The following is a 21,771-nucleotide window of genomic DNA, read 5'->3' as shown; positions in this document are numbered from 1 at the left end:
ATCCTAGGTCCTGGCAGTGTTGTGCAGACTCAGGACAACTGAGCTTTGGAGAAATACGCAGATTTAAAGATAAGACCATAAGAAGAATTTAAGATCTGCATTTACAAAAAGCAGCTAGAGATTTCTTATGCGTTTTATCTTTTTGTCCTGTAGAATTCTGCGTTAACGCGGCCCCTAGGTTTTACTTGATAGTTATCTAAGTAAGTCGCTGAATTAATAAGGTGACGGGGCATCATATTGTGTCTGCTGTGTTTGAGAAGTCAAAGCCCTTTGGATGAGTTATCTGTACAGCTGCTATCTTGATTTCCTTCTGTTTTTTTCCCTCTCCATTCTCGGCCCATGTTCTCCTCCCCCATCTTCTCCGAGCACAGCAGGCAGGCCCATTGCCCTATCCACTCTAGACTCCACACAGACACAGCGTGTTAACATGCTGCTCCAGAGCCAGTATTGTTCTCTCTTCAAAAAAGCATGCATCAAAATGTTGTTAATTTGCATAATGTATTTCATTTACATTCGCTTGTAAATGTCCAAACTCACCAAAAAGGACATTCGGTAGCTCCTGCCTATCTATATATGTATAACTTTATGAGCTGGATTGCCGGTTTTTGCAATTCATTTATTTTTAGTTGCCCTCGTTAGCATATTTAGCTAGCAGCCTCAATGGAAACTCGCTATTAGTTGTGCTAATTCTGTTAGCATTATGATAATAAACGATAATAAATGGGCTGTTTTGAGGTTTTAATTTTTTGCGCCCTCTTGTACTAAACCGGTAATTTCGTAAATATGAAAATCTGGATACTGCCCAACCCTATCGTCATGAATGGCAGAAAGGATTCGAGACGGACTTCGGAGTGGAAAAACAACATAATTAAAAAGGGAGGAATATACAGTGAGTAAAGGAAAGTACATTTTTTCAACTGTGAAGACAAACTTTGGAATTAAAAACTGCTAAATGAGTGAACTTGAGGATGAAACATCAGTAAGTGAAGTGATGGAAGGTCACGCGACTGAGGAAAATAGTTCTGTGGCAATATTGAAGTGAGTGACAATCAGGAGCCTATTGAGAAATTAAAATTGGCTGGAATTACTAGATTACTAGAGCCGGTCAGCATGAGTGAATGGGTGACGCCAATCATACCAGTCCTTAATAAGAAGGATGTTGAAATCAGGATATGTGGAGACTTTATCCTTTTCCTGCAGTGGGCTAAATCAGGGTCACACAGTGTTTCTTGGTAGTCTTAAACAAATCTATTTTGAAACAAAAATATACACCTCACACACATGGTTATGGGCTTCAAAAAAGAAGACACCTGCACACCTGTACCATGTCAGATATAGAGTTGACATGTATTACATTTTGATTTGCATCCCAATATTACACTTGATATACTTCACAGAAGACTGAAATATAACAAAACCGTTTGACATTGAAACACCTGTTTTTTTTGTTGTTTTAAAAAAAAATGAAATTATGAAAAATATTATTAACATCCCACCATGAGACCATGGAGGACGATTTGGTAATTTGACTAAAGGAAAGGGCAACAGTCACAGTTAACCCTGTGTTGTCTGCTGAACAGTATGCGCTACCACACATCGAAGACCTTTTCGCAGGTTTAGCTGGGGGTCAAAAGTTCAGCGAAATCGACCTCTGCCAAGCCTACTTTCAGATTCACGTGGATGAAAAGTCAAAGGAGCGGATTGTCGTACCACGTAATGGGCTCTTTAGGTAATTTCCTCTACCGTTTGGAATCACAAGTGTGCCAGCGCTGTTCCAAAGAGCGATGGACCAGATCTTGAGTGGATTGCCAGGAGTACAATGCTACCTGGATGACATTCTCGTTACTGGAAAGGACGAAGTGGACCATCTCCAAAATGTATATTCGACCTTACAGTGATTGAAGGACTAGACTGCGAGTTCATCATTTGAGTATATTGGACATGTCATTGACGCTACGGGCGTCCATAAGGCTTATCCACGGTCAATGCTATCTTGGACAGCCCAGCTCCTCAGAATGTGAGCAAACTACGTTCTTTCCTGAGTTACTAACTATGGACGCTTTATCCCAAGCTTAGCAATGAAGCTGAAGCCACTGCTTCATTTGCTTTGTTAGGACAAAACATGGAAATGGACAGATCAAAGAAGGGAAGCTGATTGTTTTTGCATCGTGAACATTGAAATGAACTACGCACCGATAAAACAAGAAGCCCGAGGCATAGTTTCTGGAGTGCGTAACTTTCACCAGTATCTGTACGGGAGTTCACCCTTTTTTACAGATTATCATCCACTGACAAGCATCTTTGGACCACATACTTGGATTCCATCACTTGCTGTAAGCAGAGTGCAAAGGAGGGCTTTGTTGTCAGCACACACCTACGACATCAAGTAACGCAAATCAGAACTGCACTGCAACGCAGATGGACTCTCCAGGTTAGCACTACAAGTGGTCAAACCAGAGTCATGCCAAGTGGTCATCTTCTTCTTCAGACAAGTGGAAAATGCACCAGTCCATTCAACACAAGTGCAGGGAAACACCACAAGCGACCCGGTGTTAGCTGAAGTCATGTTGATGTCCATGAGGAGGAGATGTCCATCCACAGGAGATGCTCCGGAACTGAAACCTTACCTTTCCAGGAGAACTGAGCTGTCAGTATAGTCCGGTTGTCTGCTGTGGGGGAGGATAGTTATCATTCCACCTTTATTAGAGGAAACCAGTGTTGCAACAGCTACGCTCAGGTCATTGTGGAATGATAACCTACTTCTGGTGGCCTGGATTGGATGGAAGCATTGCGATGAAAGCGAAAACACATTCCTCATGTCAGAAGGTTCGCAAAGTACATCAACTTTCACCTCTTCATCCGAAAACACGTTCCTCATGTCAGAAGGTTCCCAAAGTACATCAACTTTCACCTCTTCATCCGTGGGATTGACCGGAAGAGACGTGGCAACTCAAACACATCTACTTCACAGTTCCATTCAAAAACTGAATGTTTCTCATGGTAGTGGATGCTCAAAGTAAGTGGCCAGAGCTTGTCATCTTGAGGTCTATTACTGCAGGGATGACCATTGAGATGCTTGGAGGTGTTTAGTTGGTTCGGATCGCCACTCCAACTCATTAGCAACAACAGATCGCAGCTACTGTCCCAAGAATTGGCTACAAGCCTACAGGTGAATGGCGTACAGCACATCAGGTCTGCACCATATCATCTATCTGCCAACGGGCTGGCAGAGAGGATCATAGAGACCATGAAACATTAAAAGCGTCTCAGGATCAAGGGACACTGCACCAATACTAGAATAGCTTCCTAAGTATCCTACAGGAATACACCTCACGCAACCACTAAGGCTTCACCTGCATCGCTACTCCTAAAGAGATAGCTACACACGAGCTTCGACGTACTCAAACCCCAGAACGCAAATGAGACAGTACAATACTACAGTTTACTATAGAATGCTACGGTACTTACTATATAATTCTGTAATAGACTGTAGTATACTGTAGAATACTATACTCCACACTAGTATTACTCGATCATAGTTATACTTAGTATTGCATTTTGTAGTATACTGTAGAATACTATAGTAAATACTGAAGTATTATCCACAAAAACACTGTAGTAAATACTACAGAAATGTCTGCAAAAACACTAGATTGTTTTAGCTATAGTAAATACTACAGCATTTAATTTGCCATCCCCTGCCCATTCCCCTCCCCCATATCCCAATTTGTGCCACCCGTAAGTGAGAAACCTACATGCCCAGTATAGACCATATATTGTGTTCCCTACAGGTTATAGAATAGAGCAGAAGCTCTGAACTACGTTCAGAACCCAGTCCTTGCCTACCTGTTATGGAAAATTTGCTATTTTAGTATTTCTCCAGTATGTTTCCTCAAGGACAAAGCCCACCACTTCTATATCAAACATAATTAAATGAAAACACTTTAGTAAATACTACAGTAATGTCCCTAAAAACTACAGTATACTATAGTCTGCAAAAACACTACAGTAAAACCTACAGTATACGACAGTCCACAAAACCAATGCAGTAATTACTATAGTAAAGGTTGTATGGCCACTTCAGTCCCCACAAGACTACAGTGAATACTGTACGTAAAGTCTGCAAAAACACTACAGTGAATACTATAGTATTCCTACCATAGTATACACTATAGTATTTTTTTCATGTGGGATGTCAACAGGAGAGCCAAGTCAAACGTTAAGAACAAAGGACAGCTTTTAATCGTAGAGGAACTGTCTTGGCTAGGAACTACCTCAATGGACCAAAGTGTGGGTTCCTGCTACAGTCATTGCTCAGATTGGTCCTGTGTCCAACACTGTCCAGACCGCAGAGGACTGTTGCTCATAATGGGGACAATTTGTGTAAGAGGGGAGGAGATGATGTATATAAAGGTTGTACCTCCGTACCTACCTTAGTTGTATGTAGTAGTACTTAGGTACCGTACCTACCTTAATTGTATGTAGTAGTACTTAGGTACCGTACCTACCTTAGTTGTATGTAGTAGTACTTAGGTACCGTACCTACCTTAGTTGTATGTAGTAGTACTTAGGTACCGTACCTACCTTAGTTGTATGTAGTAGTACTTAGGTACCGTACCTACCTTAATTTTATGTAGTAGTACTTCGGTACCGTACCAACCTTAGGTTGTATGCGCAAAGCATCATGGGTGTTGACTGTTGAACTGATCAGTGGTGGATAAAGTACTCAATTGTAATACTTGAGTAAAAGTAAAGATAACAGAATAGAAAATGACTCAATTAAAGTGAAAGTCACCGAGTGCGACTTCAGTATGTTTACCTACTTCCTTTCCACCACTGGAACTGATCCCCGTCTCCCGTCCCATCCTTATTGAATCGTTATAAAGACGTGGTTATGAGGCCCACGAGACATGTTAATCACATACATTGCCAAAGCAAACATAAAGAAACATATCAAATCTCTCTCTCCCTCACAGGAAGCTGTACAAGGCGGAGAAGTTGCCCTCCCACTCCTTTGAGATTGATCATGAAGACGTGGACAAGGATGAGGTCCGGCCTGTTTTCATGGATCCTATTCCCCTTTCAATTCACTACTTTTGAACAGGGCCCATATGGCTCTGGTCAATAGTATTGCACTATATAGGGAATAGGGTGTGATTTGGGACGTAGCCTGAGTATGATGAATAGTCAGAGGCCATTGATTAGCCCTACTGTTAAACTGTCATAATGCACGTCTGCTCGCATATTTCTACTCTGTTGTTTTTGGTTTAGGGACATTGAGTCGAAGCTTTATTCAATTGAGTTCAACTGAGCCAGAATCAATGACTCTCCAAAAACAATATCCTCTATGGCTCCTCCAGCTTCGGCTCTGTTACAGCAGGTGTATGTTCATGACAAATGAGGCATCATAGAATGAAATGGAACAAAGTATCTTATTGCATGTCAATGGCAGACATATTTAGACCTTGGCTATTGAGACATAGTTGGTCCCAAATGGCACCCTTTGTAGTGCACTACTTTTGACCAGAGCCCTATAAAGTTAGATTGCCTAAAAGTGGTGCATTTCATAGAGAATAGTTTGTCATGTGGGATGTACCCATCGAGCCTGATTTGAAGATGTCTGTTTTGGTTTTTGCAGGACACAACGTCTTTGTCCTCGTCCAAAGGAGGGTGTGGAGGAGGAGGAGGGATCGGTGTGTTCCGATCGGGATGGCTCTATAAAGGGAACTTCAATAGCACTGTCAACAACAGCATCACTGTTCGGGTGAGGAAGTGTGTCACAGACTCCCCAACTATACCCCCCCCCCTCTCTCAATTATTTTTTTTCAAAGAGCTTTATTGGAATGGGAAACATACTTCCAATATATAGTGTATGTACCCCTTCAAATTAGTGGATTTGGCTATTTCAGCCACACCTGTTGCTGACAGGTTTATACAATCAATGACTTTCAATGTGGCACCATCATAGGGTGGTGTAAAGCTCACTCTGGACCAGTAGAAATGCATTATCTGGAGTGATGAATCACGTCTCACCATCTGAAAGTCCGACGTGCGAATCTGGGTTTGGCGGATGCCAGGAAAATGCTACCTGCCCCAATGCATAGTGCCAACTGTAAAGTTTATTGGCGGTGGAATAATGATCTGGGGATGTTTTCCATGGTTTGGACTAGGCCCTTAATTCCAGTTTTGGGAAATCTTAACGCTACAGCATACAATGACATTCTAGACGATTCTGTGCTTCCAACTTTGGGGCAACAGTTTGGGGAAGGCCTTTTCCTGTCTCAGCATTACAATGCCCCTGTGCACAAAGTGAGGTCCATACAGAAATGGTTTGTTGAGACCGGTGTGGAAGAACATGACTGGCCTGCACAGAGCCCTGACCTCAACCCCATCGAACACCTTTGGGATGAATTGGAACGCCGACTGCGAGCAATATCAGTGCCCGACCTCACTAATGCTCTTGTGGTTAAATGGAAGCTAGTCACCGCAGCAATGTTCCAACATCTAGTGGAAAGCCTTCCCAGAAGAGTGGAGGCTCTTTTAGTAGACCAACTCCATGTTAATGCCCATGATTTTGGAATGAGATGTTTGACGAGCATGTGTCCACATACTTGTAGTGTATGTTTACATTGCCAAAGCAAGTGAAATAGATTACAAACAAAAGTGAAATGTTCTGTCTCTCGTGCTGTCTCTTTGATGCCTGTCTTCCTCTCGCTCTACCTCTTCCTCTCTCTGTCTGTCTCACTCTCTCTCTCTGATGCCTGTACTCCTCTCGCTCTACCTCTTCCTCTCTCTGTCTGTCTCACTCTCTCTCTCTCTGATTCTTGTCTTCCTCTCGCTCTACCTCTTCCTCTCTCTGTCTGTCTCACTCTCTCTCTCTGATGCCTGTACTCCTCTCGCTCTACCTCTTCCTCTCTCTGTCTGTCTCACTCTCTCTCTCTCTCTGATTCTTGTCTTCCTCTCGCTCTACCTCTTCCTCTCTCTGTCTGTCTCACTCTCTCTCTCTGATGCCTGTCTTCCTCTCGCTCTACCTCTTCCTCTCTCTGTCTGTCTCACTCTCTCTCTCTCTGATGCCTGTACTCCTCTCTTTGGCGTTTCTTCCACTCTCCCCACCATCTTTTTTTTACCTCGTCGTAGGACTTTTTCCTACTGCATTCCTCTTTCTCGCAAACACACATTTCTTGATTCTCTCTTCTTTCTATCGTCTCACTCATTTCCTGGTCTCCCTCTCAGCCTCTCCCTCCCAATCTGTCTTCTGAAAAAGCAGACTCTTAGTTAGACCGGCCCTGCAGGGTCCTGGCACTTTTTTATGACCTCATCAGTCCCCCGTGGCTTTAAGTTATGGCCTGTCTCTTCTAAAGAGACTTTGTGTTAATGTAGAGCACCACTGGCCCAGGTCATGTCCAATTTACTGTCACATAGTCAGTGGTTGTGTCCCAAATTGCACCCTGTTCGCTATGTAGTGCACTACTACTTACCTTTATACAGAGCCCTACCCATAGGGCCCTGGTCAAAAGTAGTGCACTTTATAGGGAATAGTGTGCCATTTGGGACAGAACCTCAGATTATTGTCTGGGTTAGGGTAACTACGTCTTTATTGCCTGTAATTGATTTTGATGGGGTTGTATTTTTTATTTTGACATCCTTGTAGTCGTTCAAGAGGAGGTACTTCCAGCTGACACAGCTGACTGATAACTCCTACATCATGAACTTTTACAAAGATGAGAAGATCTCCAAAGAACCCAAGGGCTGCATCTTCCTGGACTCGTGTACCGGTGTGGTTCAGGTGGGTAGACGATGATAGAGACCCAATAGACTGTCAAATTACATTTGCACACACATGCATGCATTCGGGGATACACACATACACACAGATTGACACACTTGCTATCTGTCCAATCGAGGAGCTCGGGGGGTTGCAACTTTCCCTAGCTAAGACTCTTGAGAGGAAATAAACTGAACAAAAACAAACATTTCATACGCGTTAAAATGCTCCCCAAAATATTATTTCTCTCACAGGTTTACCACCCTGTTTGTGAGCATTTCTCATTTGCCAAGATAATTCATCCACCTGACAGGTGTTGCATATCAAGAAGCTGATTAAACAGCTGAGGAGTGTTTCTGTCTGTACTAAAGCCCTTTTGTGGGGGAAACCTCATCCTGATTGGCTGGGCATGGCTCCCCAGTAGGTGGGCCTATGCCCTCCCAGGCCCACCCATGGCTGCACCCATGTGAAATCCATGTGAAACCATAAATTAGGGCCTAATTCATGTATTTCAATTGACTGATTTCCTTATATGTACTGTAACTCAGAAGAATCTCAGAAATTGTTGGAAGTTGCATATATTTTTTCGTTCAGTATAGGTGTAGTCATGCCTATAAATGCAGCAGGAAGGCTACCAAAGAACTCTTATTATCTGCGTCCCAACTGCATCCCTATTCCCTACATAGTGCACTACTTATGACCAGAGCCCTATGGGTTATTGTAACACAATGTTACAATACGGATACAATATGGTAAGATACGATAGGAGATTTCACAGACGCAACTAGTCGTGCACTACCCAGATGCACAAAATTCACTAATTTACTGACTTGTCTGTCAAAGTATGGGCGAACTAACAGTAACCAAAACACCCCCTGTAGAACAACCGTCTGAGGAAGTATGCCTTTGAGCTGAAGATGAACGAGGTGACGTACTTCGTGCTGGCGGCGGAGAGCGAGCAGGACATGGAGGAGTGGATCAGTACCTTGACCCGGATCCTCCAGATCAGCCCCAACGACGGCCCCACCCCACTGACGCAGCTGGACCGTAAGAATGTAGACCTCATCGACACACGGCAAGGTGAGTACTCTGGACCTCCATACAGATTCGGGATCAGCTTCCCCTCCCCCAATCCTAACCGTTACCATTAGTGGGGAAAATGCTAAACTCACCCAAGATCAGCGTCTAGATGCAACTTCACCCTACATCTACTCCGGACCTGGTTCCGGTTTATTAGGACTCAGTGTAGTAAAACCTTTCGCAACGGATAATGAGAAAAAGTGTTTCTTATTTTGACGAGCCCAGATAGTACCTCACTCCCTTTTGAACCGTTTTTGTTCTGTGTGCCTACTGAACACGACCCTGATGATGAGAAGAGACACAGTCATCGTAACGTGTCCTGAAAACAAGACTTGAAAACAACAACTTAAGGAAGATGTTCCCTGACTGTTTGCTGTCTCCCAAAGGTGTTTTTTTTTAAATGTAGTATCACTGAGTTTCATAGAAAATAACTTATGGGAGCAGCAAATGCTGAGTGGACATATTCCTTTTAAAAAAAAAACTTAGATCCTGACACCTAAGCCTCATTGGCCCAGAGCGGGAGAGGAAAGAGTAGAGGAGTTTGGAATATAGATTAGAATATGCCCAACAGAACCCTAGCCTGGTTCCAGATCTGTTTGTGCATTAAGGTATTCATAATCTGGTATTCATAATGGCTGTAGGATTTTCTGCCATGGCTAAGTTGAGACTTAATGTGCGGTGACTTGATCCTTATTGTTTGTGCTCCAACAGGAAATTAGACCGGACACACAAGGCAAAACACTCCACCTTGGTTTTTATAGCTTAAACATAGTTTAAAAAAAAGCCTCGGTGTGGAATATAACCAAACAAATTGCACACACCGCCCTGGACCATGGAGAATTGAGGTTGTGAAAATGACTACGAATGATGTAATAGCCGTAGTCATCATGGTTCTGTTTTGCTGTACTAACATGATGTTAAATCAAGTTCGGTGGACTAACTGACCTGAGCCTTATTAGCCATTAAGCTCCATATAATATCACCTGGAGGTGGTGTGGTGTACAGTTTCATCAACCGCGCTGGCTGGTGGAGCTCCCAGAGCTAATCCTGAAACTAACGCGTCATGCTGAGTTAGTTATTATCCAGGAGTAGGAGTAGTGGTGGCTATTCAACAACCTGATGGTCAGGGGGGTAGAAGCTGTTGGCCATTCTGTTAGTTTGAGCCATGATGCTCTTGTATTGCCCGTACCCGAGTGATGGAGGTCGTGGCTCGGGTGGCTGAGGTCCCTGATGATCTTCTTGGCCTTCCTGCAACTCTGGGTGTTGTAGGTGCCCTGGAGGGCAGGCAGTGTGCACCCAGTGGTGTGTTCGGCTGAGCGTACTACCCTCTGTGTTGCCTTGCGGTCAGTGGCAGTGGCGTTGCCGTACCGGGCTGTGATGCAGCCCAACAGTATGCTTTGGATGGTGCTCCTCTAGAACATTGTTAGGGCCCTTGTGGACCCACCGGTTAGGGCCCTTGTGGAGCCTCCGGTCAGTTGCTGTCGTGACTTATTCTTCACAGTGTCCATGTGGTTAGACCATTTCAGCTCCTCTGAGATGTCTAATCGTTTCATTCCGAACAGAACCCCAGTTCTGACCAGAAAAAAATAAGTTCTGAACTGGTTCAACCCCCCAAAAAGGTACCCTTTTATAATGTTCCTTTCTGTTCCTTTCTGTTCCTTTTTTAACCTTGTGAAATCTACAGGTTTTTTTTTACGTTTAGCTCATTACATTAATTCACCAATTAGTGAGGATAGAGCAGGCAAGCTAGTTGTTTACATGTGTCATGGAAAGACAAGTGTAGCCTATGGCACAAGATGAGACTGAAATTTTAAGGGTGGGGAGAGAGCGAGAGAATTACATTATCTTCATTAGGTCCACAGAATTATACCCAGGAGCAGCGGCTTCTACTGTATGAAGGAACTTTGAATGTCCTTTGAGCTAGCTAGCTAACAAGCTTGCGTTATCAAGCAAACAAGCTTGTGAGAGCGCCGCCAGAATTAAAAACACGTCTTTTTGCAATTAATAAATCCAACGTGAAACATGCTAACTAATCCTTTAACTAGTATTGAAAAAGTGAATCCATTCTTCTCTAGCTAATAAAACATCTCTCTCCCTATCTTCACATGCTTCTAACGTCAGTACAGTGGCCTACAGTATGCTTCGGAGGGGGGATGGGCAGGTAGCCTTAACACGCATACACAAAGATTTTGGTTCGTAGACAGATGCTGGAATAAGTTTCTGAGTGACAGAGTGGGGGCATTGCATTTGGTGCTTTTGTTGCGTTTCTAGAATGTAAAAGAATGTTATTACCGGTTTCCATGTTTTAAAATAACAGTTCTCTTCTGGAACAGTATGGATCACTTTTGTTCCAGGTTCCATTTCGGTTCCTGGAAAAATGACGTATTTTCCAGTTTTCGGTTCTGTTTCCTGAACCGGTTTCAACCCTTGGGAAGAGGTAATGTTGCCTACCTTCACCACCCAGGTGCGGCCTGTCAGGAAGTCCAGGACCCACTTGCATTGGGAGGAGTTCAGTCCCAGGGCTGTGAGTTTAGAGAGCACTACGGTATTGAAGGCTGAGCTGTAGTCGATTTAACAGCATCCTCACATATGCATTCTTCTTGTCCAGATGGGTGAGGGCGGTGTGCAGTGCAATGGTGATTGCATCGTCCGTGGATCTGTCGGGGCGGTATTCAAATTCGAGAGGGTGGAGTGTGTCAAGGGAAGGAGGAGGTTATGTGATCTTTGACTCTCAGAGCACTTCATGATGATGGAGGTGACGGTAGTCATTCAGTTCAGTTACTTTCCCTTCCTTGAGCACAGGGATGATAGCTAGAGGGAGTTTGAAAATGTCAGAAAACACAACAACTAGCTGGCCTGCACATCCTCTGAGGGCGTGGCTAGGGACGCCACCTGGGCCGCCAGCTTTGCGAGGGTTAACACGTTTGAATGACTTATATTTTATTAATTTATTTGACCTTTATTTAACTAGGCAAGTCAGTTAAGAATAAATTCTTATTTTCAATGACATCCTAGGATCAGTGGGTTAACTGCCTTGTTCAGGGGCAGAAGGGCAGATTTTTTACCTTGTCAGCTCAGGGATTCGATCTTGCAAGTCCAACGCTCTAACCACTAGACTTGGACTTCCTCCAACTGTAAGCACGTAGCCCTTGTTGTCCTCAGGGACTCTCCTCGGCAGCTCAGAGTCGTTTTGCATGAACCGTGAGAAAACAGTGTTTAGCTGTTTTTTTGTAATCTGTGATCGTTAGAAACCCCTGCCACATATGCCTAGTATCCGACACGCAGAATTGCTCCTCCACTTTCTCCCTATACTTGTGTCTCGCCATCTTGATCGATCTTCGTAGTTCGTATTTGTTCTGTTTAACCATGTAATGAGAGAAGAGGAGCAGCATCAGCAGACCTAATACACATTCAGGGCTCTGCACTACTTCTGCTCTTTCTCTTTCTGTCTTTCTTTCTTTATTCCCTCTCTCTCTCTCTCTCTCTCTCTCTCTCTCTCTGTCTCTGTCTCTCTCTCTCTGTCTCTCTGTCTCTCTGTCTCTCTCTGTCTCTGTCTCTGTCTCTCTCTCTCTGTCTCTCTGTCTCTCTCTCTCTCTGTCTCTGTGAAAGAAAACAGCTGTCTATTCCCCCCATCTTTGTGTGTGGCCTCTTTTACAGTACCACATAAAAGGTTGACCTACACTGACTGAATGGAGGGATGGTAGTGAAAGGATAAACACATACAGTAAGCTCCATTAGAGGCCAGTGTGAGAGAGCTCTCCCCTGCCCCCCCCACCCCTCCTCCCCACCTTTACCCCTCTCAGAACACACTCAGGTATGGTGGCTTCCATGACAACAGCCTTGCAGTCTCCTTCTCATTCTATAGCTGTCATTGAAGACCAGAGGAAATGAGCCAATACCAACAACAGGAATGGGAGACATGAATTTCACCGGAGATATTGACTGTAACTGTCTGTCTCTTTCCCCACCAGACGTCTGTGATCTGTCTCTAAGCGACATGTGTTTACCTGAGAATGAAGAGGTGACCGAGAACGGCATCAACCCTGAGCTGGCCAAGGTGGGTGTGTGGAGATGTCATTTGACCCGTAAAAAAATTATCAATGCTTCTACTTGTATTATGCTAATTTAAAATCAAATTGGATTTGTCACATGCTTACTTACAAGCCCTTAACCAACAATGCAGTTTAAAAAAATACCAACAAAAAAACGGTAATAGATAAGAATAACAAATTATTAAAGAGCAGCAGTAAATAACAATAGCGGGGCTATATACAGGGGGTACCGGCACATAGTCAATGTGCGGGGACACAAGTGTCGAGGCAATTGAGGTAATATGTACATGTAGGTAGAGTGGGGGGGGCAATGCAAATAGTCTGGGTAGCCTTTTGATTAGCTGTTCAGGAGTTTTATGGCTTGGGGTTAGAAACTATTTATAGGAGCCTCTTGGACCTAGACTTGGCGCTCTGGTACCGTTTGCTGTGCAGTAGCAGAGAGAACAGTCTACGACTAGGGTGGCTGGAGTCTTTGACCATTTTTAGGGCCTTCCTCTGACACCGCCTGGTATAGAGGTCCTGGATGGCGGGAAGCTTGGCCCCGGTGATGTACTGGGCCGTCAGGATGCTCTCGATGGTGCAGCTGTAAAACCTTTTGAGTATCTGAGGAACCATGCCAAATCTTTTCAGTCTCCTGAGGGGGGAATAGGTTTTGTTGTGCCCTCTTCACGACTGTCTTGGTGTGCTTGGACCATGTTAGTTTGTTGGTGATGTGGATGCCAAGGAACTTGAAGCTCTCAACCTGCCCGTCAATGAGAATGGGGTGTACTCAGTCCTCCTTTTCCTGTAGTCCTCCTTTAATACATATTCTGTATATTCTGTATTTTATTTGTGGGAATATCTTCTCTCTCTCTCAGTATTTCTCTGAAACTGAGGAGGTGGTCCGATCGGCCAGAAGAGAAGAGAGGCTCAACCTGTTCTCCCTGGACCCTGACACCCCGGTAGGTAGTGTTTAGGGGTTAATACACTGACACTGTAGGTACCCTATAGGGGTTAACACACCTTGTGCAGAACTGTTGGTGGTACAGTACTGCACAATTCACCTGTTAATTAAGCACTGTTAGGTCAGGGATGATAATCTCTGTCCCAGGAGGGCCTCTGTGTCTGCAGGCTTCTGGTCCAGACCAGTGCTTACACACCACATTCAACTTCAGCCCGCTGCCCACTGATAGTCCAATTGTGTGCCCCTCTGATGCTGTCTGGTTCTGTGTCAGGTGTTGAGGAGTCCGCGTGAGGAGTACCCTAGGGGTGAGGGCCTCCCAATCCGTCCCTTCGAGGAGAAGCTGGGGAGGAGACTGATGATCGCCTGTGGATCCCTCAACCTGACGCTGCAGGGCTGCATCAATGAGACTGAGACTGGTCCGGTCACCAATGTAAGACCCCCTTAAAACCACAAGTACACCACCACCATCTCACGCTCACTTGCACGCGCGCACGTACAGTTCTCCGCAGCTTTTAAAGGTTGACTTAGCATGATGACGTTGCAACTAACAGCGCCGCAGATATTGAGATGAGCTCATGCATTACATAGCTGATGGTGCTCAATGGTCAAAACACTTTTCACTCTGTTGTTTACTGTGCTGCGATGGATGATCCGAGATCAGCTATTGAGTGCAGTGGTCACTGGAAAAGGGAATAGTGTTAATCTTTTGAATGATTTGCTTGATGCAATACTCATATGCTAACGCATACGGGAGTAGGAATAAGAGAGAAGGTTTGAATCCTAATCAACCTGCCTACAAATTGTTTGAAGTATAGTAGAACAACATAGCAAGCATGTCAAAGCTGTGGGCTGGGAAACCTTGGTAAATCCCTGGTGCTCATCACATGTAGTATATCCCCATCAGATTGAGCCCTTCTTTGTGACTGTGGCCCTGCTGGATGTGCGTGAGGGAAGGAAGGTGTCGGCCGACTTCCATGTTGACCTGAACCACGAGACGGTGCGTCAGATGCTGGGTGGGGCTGGGTCGGGAGGGCCCGGGGCGGGGCAGGAGAATGGCCTGAGCTCCCCTGGAGACTGTCATCTCAGCCTGGACCTGGACGACTGGCTCCGCTTCCCCAAACAGGTACGCTACAGCAACGCTCCGGAGGAAGTTTCCCAAAGGTGCAAATCTAGGATCAGTTTCAACAACACACACAGGGGATAGGGCAGAGCTGGGAATGTCATAGGGAGAAAAGAGAGATACTTAGTCCTTTTGTGTGTTTGTGTGTGTGTGTGTGTGTGTGTGCGCAGGCCATCTTCTCTGTGACAAACCCCCACACGGACATTGTTCTAGTGGCGAGGGTGGAGAAGGTGCTGATGGGAAATATCGCCGTGGGAACAGAGCCGTACATCAAAAACACAGACTCCAGCAAGGTGACGCAACTCTACATCACAGTTCAATTCTCTCTAACTACCACCCCTCACCTTTATAGCCTATTACCTATGGGTAGGGTTGCAAAATTCAGGTAACTTTCCCCCAATTCCCATTTTTCACAGAAATGTATTTATTTATTTAATTGAAGTTTTGCGGGATGGAATCTCTCGAGATGCACAATCTCTTTTTCAAGTGTCCAAAAAAAACACAAAAAAACAACAACTTAGAAACAAGAATAATATGGCAAATAATTTGTAATATTAACAATGAAATAACAATAATACAAAACTTAAACTTACATTTATTAACAGCTAAAAAAAGAAAGAAATACTACTAGACTTGCAACCAATAAAAACTACAAATCCAGGTTAGAAATATCTGGGAATCAGGAGGTAATAAGCAGGAAATCTATGAATCCTCCAACCTGGAAAAAATTAGACATTTGGGGAAATTACAGGAATTGTGTAACTCTACCTATTGGACAATATATTATGGAACATAAGTTGAGGGGAGTTAGTGTGTAGAACAACGTACAGGCCCTTAGTAGTGAAACAGTGGTATGCACAACCTTTACAAGGTCTTTCCAGTGAGATTTCTTGTAAAGCTCTATTTAAATTCCCCTTAATCACACAGAAAATCCGATGGTTTGGAGATACATTTTTCCTCATAGATTTTCCAAGATTTTTTTTTCCAAGACGCCCCCATAGAATTCCACAGAGTCAAATCCTGGCCTTTGTTTGGGAAGTTGACTGGATGAGCAGACGGGAGTTGATTTAGACTTGCAATTTATCTACGTCGAGGATCATTCATTTCTGTGTTTTCCCCAAACCCACCGGCAGACTTCAAGAATATCAACAATGTTTCCTTCTCTCTGACTCTCTCGCTCTTTCTCTCTCCCCCACTCTGCTCCCCTCTCTCTCCATCTCTCTCTCTCTGTTCCTGTCCCTTTGAAGACGGTTCAGAAGATGCTGAAATCCAACAAGCAGTTCTGCAGTAAACTGGGGAAGTACCACATGCCCTTTGCCTGGTCCATCAGGTGAGGGACACTGAGCCACACCGTGTTTTCTGTAATCCTACTCACTCCGTATCCATTTATTGACTTTTTCTCCTTTAATGAGCAACCTGCATCACACAGATGTCTATAAAGGTGTAGGTGATTGATGAGTATCTTACACTCTTGAGTATCTTACACTCTTAAACTATTTTCCTGTCTGTCTGTCTCGCCTGTTCCTGTCTGTTCTGCCTGTCTGTCTTGTCTTTCTGTCTGTCTCAGGTCTGTGTTTAAGGACAATCAGGGGACGGTGGACCGGGAGTCTCGCTTCTCGCCCCTCTTCAAACAGGAGAGCAACAAGATCTCCACCGAAGATCTCATCAAGCTGGTGTCTGAATTACAGGAGGTTAGGCACCGAAAAGACATCAAGATTGCGTCCCAAATAGCCTATTCCCTATTTAGTGCACGGCATTTGACCAGAGCCCATAGGGCTCTAGTTGAAGGTAGTGCACTATATAGGGAATAGGTTGCCATTTGGGATGCAGACCAAATACTGTCCGTTCAACCCATGGTCCAGAGTTTATCATGACCACCTAATCTGACCTGGAAAACTCCTGGCCCTAGTCTTAGTGAATGTATGGTGCTCATTGCTCACTCATTCCTTGGCTCTCTGTGTCTTTGCAGGGCTGAGAAGACCAGTAAACTGCAGACCATTCCAGGGAACCTGGACATCACAGTGGACTATGTCCCTATGGAGCATCCAAGTTAGTCCAACACTTTTATGTTCTCTTTCTCTCTCTTTTCTCTTTCTCACTTCGACAGCCCTCATGTCTCCCTTTCTCGTTCTCTCTCTCTCTCTCTTTATTTTCTCTTTCCCTCTCTCTTTCTACCTCTCATCTCTATCTCTCTTTCTACCCCCCACCCACCCACACCCCCCCTCTCTCTCTCTACTGCTGAATAGCCGTCAGTGTTACATGTATTACAAATGTCTTCTCTCTCGCTCTATCTACCTCTCTTTATTTTCTCTCTCTCTACCGCTCCCCTCTCTATCTCTATTTCTACCCCTGTCTTCCTCTCTCTCTACCTCTCTCTCTCTCTACTGTTGATAGCCATTAGTGTTGCATGTATTACATATGTATCTCTCTCTCTCTGTCTCTGTCTGTCTGCAGACTGTGTGACGTCATCCTATGTGCCTGTCAAGCCCTTCGAGGACTGCAGCCAGCACCAGGCCACCGTGGAGGTAGAGGAGTTTGTCCAGGACTCCACCAAGTTCACCCAGCCACACCACGTCTACAAGAACCACGTCTACATCTACCCCCGACACCTCAAATACGACAGCCAGAAGAGCTTCGCCAAGGTACCGTAACCACCCAAACCCACACACCACTTTTTTATTTATTTCTACATACATTTTACATATACATGTTACATATACATGGTACTTTTATATAAAGCAGTCACATAACAAAAATACAATACCAAACATAAACTCTTTAATCCCACCCCTCAGCCCATCCCACTTATCACCATAGACCACCCCCGCGGCCCATCCCACCTATCATCATAGACCACCCTTGTTTGGTTTCCATGTACCATATATTTTTCAATTGTGCTGTGATGTTTTACAGACAAATGTAACCTTTCGAATCATATATTATCCACAGATTGTGAGCTAAAGATGAAAACCTTTCCTACCAGTATTATTATATTATTTATTGACTGACTATGGCTTTCCAAATCGCCCAACACTGCTATTTGTAAGGTTGATTTTAAGTGCATGTTGATTTTTTAACCATTCCTGAACCTGTGACCAGAAACAAGCTACATAGGGGCAATACCAGAATAAATTATCTAGTGATTCTGTCTCTTCACAGCAAAATCTACAGAGCTGAGATTGTTGTATGCCCCATATATATATAGCATTCTGATGGTGGCAAGAATTTTATATAATAATTGAAATTGAAAAACTCGAAGGGTCGAATTCGGTGTGGTTTTTTGTACCAGTTCATAAAACCATGTGCTATGGAATTGGTACATTGAAAATCTCCTCCCATTTATTTTGCAACCTAGTGTAAGGTGCGGTAGTGTAAACGATCCAATATGGTACATCATTAGTTTTAATCCGTAGAGGCTAGAAAAGTGATAAAGATCTTCAATGAGACTGTGCAGGGATCCAGATTGCGGACTTAAGAATAAACTAGAATCATCAGCAAACATTAACACTTTTCTTTTTATCCCCTGGATTTCTAATTAACGTTCTTGTTGGATCTAATTTTAATAGCTAGTATTTCAATGACTATAATAAATAGATATGGAGAAAATGGACAGCCTTGTCTTACTCCTCTTAAAAGCTCAATACTCTCTGAGAAGTAACCATTATTTACTATTTTACATCTGGGGTTGCTTATACATAACTTTAACCCATTGTATAAGAAATTCACCAAAATTAAAGTAATCCAGGCATTTATATATAAATTCTAGTCGTACTTTATCAAACATCACTTGTGATCTATACTAGATATACTCAGAAATATGATGGCAAGGAAACCTATATGCTGGTATCGTGATACTGGTATTGTGAAAACTGTACTAGATATGAAGGAAAGGAATGTAGTAGACACACAAGTCACACTGTACACATATGGTACCTCTTTGCAGACACGCATGAAATCTAACAACGTCATTTTCATTCACAGGCCCGTAACCTTGCAGTCTATGTGGAGTTTCGGAGTTCAGATGAGGAAGTTGCCAAACCTTTGAAGGTGTAGTATCTTCTCAATATCTTCTTTGTCATTGATAGCATTTAGTGTCATGGTGCATTTTTTTGAAAAACATCACTTTTCTCTTCATTTGTTTTTTAACTTGTTGCTTCAGTGCATATACGGCAAGCCTGGGGGTCCAGTTTTCACCACAGCAGCCTGTTCGACAGTTCTTCACCACTCCCAGAACCCAGACTTCTATGATGAGGTGAGTGTGGAATGAGTGTGTTGAAGAGGTGTATGGCTAGGGGGAGAGGAATGGGAAGAGATTGATTGGAAGGGGCATGTACAGGGCTCTAATTGCCTGGTAGCCAGTTTTGTTTTTGCCTAGGCCAACTCTGCTCATTATCATGAATTTGAGAGGCTGAAGCACAATCAGACATGTGCATACCAGGCTAGAGCCCTCACCGTGTAGTGGCAGGTGTAGGATAAATTTGCCCCGAGATGCTGATCTTAGGTCAGTTTTGTATTTCCCCCACTAATGGTTACGATTGGGGGAAGGGGAAGATTATACGAGATCTGTACCCAAGGGAAACTTCACCACAGAACTTAGTGGCTCAGTTGATTGTTCACCACTGTGACACCAGTTCTGCCACTTGTGTCAATTAATATATATATATACTGTACCAGTCAAAGGTTTGGACACACCTACTCATTCAAGGGTTTTTCTTTATTTTTACGATTTTCTACATTGTAGAATAAAAAACTAAAAACTATGAAATAACACATATGGAATCATGTACTAACCAAAAAATGTTAATCAAATCAAAATATATTTTATATTTGAGATTCTTCATGAATATGTGTGTCCGAATATTTGACTGGTACACTGTATATTATAATTGTTTTAATATATTGAGGCGTTTGTTAAATGCACTTTAAATAATGTGTGATTTTCATTTATTTTTTTTGCCTGTTTCTGAAGTGGTCCTTTGTGTCATCCTCTGTTTCTCAGGTGAAGATTGAGTTGCCCACCCAGCTCCACGAGAAGCACCATCTACTCTTCTCCTTCTACCATGTGACCTGTGACATCAACACCAAGACCAACTCCAAGAAGAAGGAGGCCCTGGAGACCCCAGGTAGGGAGGAAGGAGGAATGCTGTGACCCTGTGTGGCTCAGTTGGTAGAGCATGGTGTTTGCGACGGCAGGGTAATGGGTTTGGTTCCCGCTTCGGGCTCGCAGTCCAAAAATGTATGGATGAAAGCATCTGTTCGATGGCATATATGTCGTTGAGGCAAGTTTGTCAATGGATTGGATGGTAGCTAGTTGGTGTTAGCTTATCACTGTGCAGCAACATCGCCTCGATACTGTTGTGATTGTGTTATTGGATTCTGGAGTGTGATGGTGCATGCTACGTCTACAGGCCAATACTACTGTGCTCTTGCTTCTGATTGAGCTTGCTGTAAGAAGACTTTGTGACAACTGTCGATATAACAAGGGCTTTATTAATACATTTCATTGGTTGATTTACACATTACATACAGTATAGTGTGTGTGTGTGTGTGTGTGTGTGTGTGTGTGTGTGTGTGTGTGTGTGTGTGTGTGTGTGTGTGTGTGTGTGTGTGTGTGTGTGTGTGTGTGTGTGTGTGTGTGTGTGTGACTGCAGTGGGCTACTCGTGGCTGCCTCTGCTCAGAGAGGGTCGCCTGGCCTCACAGGATTTCAACATCCCTGTGGCCTGTAGCCTGCCCTCTGGATACCTGCTCGTCAAAGAACCTGGATCGACTAAGGTAGAGGAGAGAAGAAGGGGGAGGGATGGGGTGAGATGAATGGAAGGGAGAGAAAATTGAATTTGAATTGTGAATGAAGAGCGAGTGAGAGAGAGAGAGAGAGCGAGAGAGAGAGAGAGAGAGAGAGAGAGAGAGAGAGAGCGAGAGAGAGCGAGTGAGAGAGGAGCGAGAGAGAGAGAGATGAAGTGAGCACACCAAAGGGAACAACAGTAAAGTGTTAAGCGAGCATGGATCTCCTTGGTGCTCAGTGACCCTTCCTCCCTTTCTCCCCCCAGAACGGCTCAGATCTGAAGTGGGTGGACGGAGGTAAGCCCATATTCAAGGTCTCCACCAACGTCCTCTCCACAGTCTATACTCAGGTAAGAGTCTGGACTTACCCTGCCACTCCATGAAACCACCACAAGTAAAAAATCAAATCTTATTTAACCAACCTTTAATGGGTTTCAACTCCAGCAAGTCAATCCTTGTTATCCCATTGTGACTTTTAGGATTGCGCCCCAAATGGCAACTTATTCCCTATCTTGTGCACTACTTTTGTCCATAGGGCTCTGGTCAAAACTAGTGCACTATGTAGGGAATAAGATGCCTTTTGGGATGCAAATTCAGTTTGCTCCTGGATTTAGTCCTTATCTCCTGTGCACAGTCTATCACTCAGTGATGGTGGTTCTGGTTGTGACTGTGTCTTCTCTCCTTGATTGCCAGGACCCCCACCTGAACCGCTTCTTCCAACAGTGCCAAAAACGAGACACGGACCTCTCCCAATCACCTACCTCAAACTTCCTCAACTGCCTAAAGGTCTGAAGAAACGAAGGAAGGGGGGGAGGATAGAGAGATGATTGTCATCTTTCCGTTCTGCATTTCACTCCCATACTATACACCCCTTCACTGACCGGCTTTCCTCTCTCTCTTTCTCTCTTTCTCTCTCTCTATCCTCGCTCTCTCTGACTACCTCTCTCTCTCTTTCTCTCTCGCTCTCTCTCTCTATCCTCGCTCTGTCTCTGACTACCTCTCTCTCTCTCTGATTCTCTTTATTCTCTC

General features: G+C 44.0%; 1 protein-coding gene across 1 annotated transcript in view; it reads left to right on the top strand.

The window, feature by feature from the left end:
• Positions 1–21,771, top strand: part of LOC135552512 (dedicator of cytokinesis protein 10-like) — a 118,592-nt gene that overhangs the window by 47,118 nt on the left and 49,703 nt on the right. Inside the window, exons 5-23 of the mRNA XM_064984185.1 lie at positions 4,977–5,049; positions 5,639–5,764; positions 7,652–7,786; positions 8,647–8,845; positions 12,817–12,902; positions 13,755–13,838; positions 14,112–14,270; positions 14,745–14,963; positions 15,131–15,253; positions 16,208–16,290; positions 16,528–16,646; positions 16,926–17,009; positions 17,415–17,602; positions 18,942–19,007; positions 19,120–19,212; positions 19,960–20,083; positions 20,612–20,733; positions 21,009–21,092; positions 21,436–21,528. Coding sequence (XP_064840257.1) covers positions 4,977–5,049; positions 5,639–5,764; positions 7,652–7,786; positions 8,647–8,845; positions 12,817–12,902; positions 13,755–13,838; positions 14,112–14,270; positions 14,745–14,963; positions 15,131–15,253; positions 16,208–16,290; positions 16,528–16,646; positions 16,926–17,009; positions 17,415–17,602; positions 18,942–19,007; positions 19,120–19,212; positions 19,960–20,083; positions 20,612–20,733; positions 21,009–21,092; positions 21,436–21,528 — 2,260 coding nt within the window. The remainder of the gene's footprint in view (positions 1–4,976; positions 5,050–5,638; positions 5,765–7,651; positions 7,787–8,646; positions 8,846–12,816; positions 12,903–13,754; positions 13,839–14,111; positions 14,271–14,744; positions 14,964–15,130; positions 15,254–16,207; positions 16,291–16,527; positions 16,647–16,925; positions 17,010–17,414; positions 17,603–18,941; positions 19,008–19,119; positions 19,213–19,959; positions 20,084–20,611; positions 20,734–21,008; positions 21,093–21,435; positions 21,529–21,771) is intronic.

The sequence above is a fragment of the Oncorhynchus masou genome, chromosome 13, assembly GCF_036934945.1.
Source record: "Oncorhynchus masou masou isolate Uvic2021 chromosome 13, UVic_Omas_1.1, whole genome shotgun sequence".
In the NCBI taxonomy this organism is placed as follows: Eukaryota; Metazoa; Chordata; class Actinopteri; order Salmoniformes; family Salmonidae; genus Oncorhynchus; species Oncorhynchus masou.
This window is presented reverse-complemented; position numbering and strand designations above follow the sequence as displayed.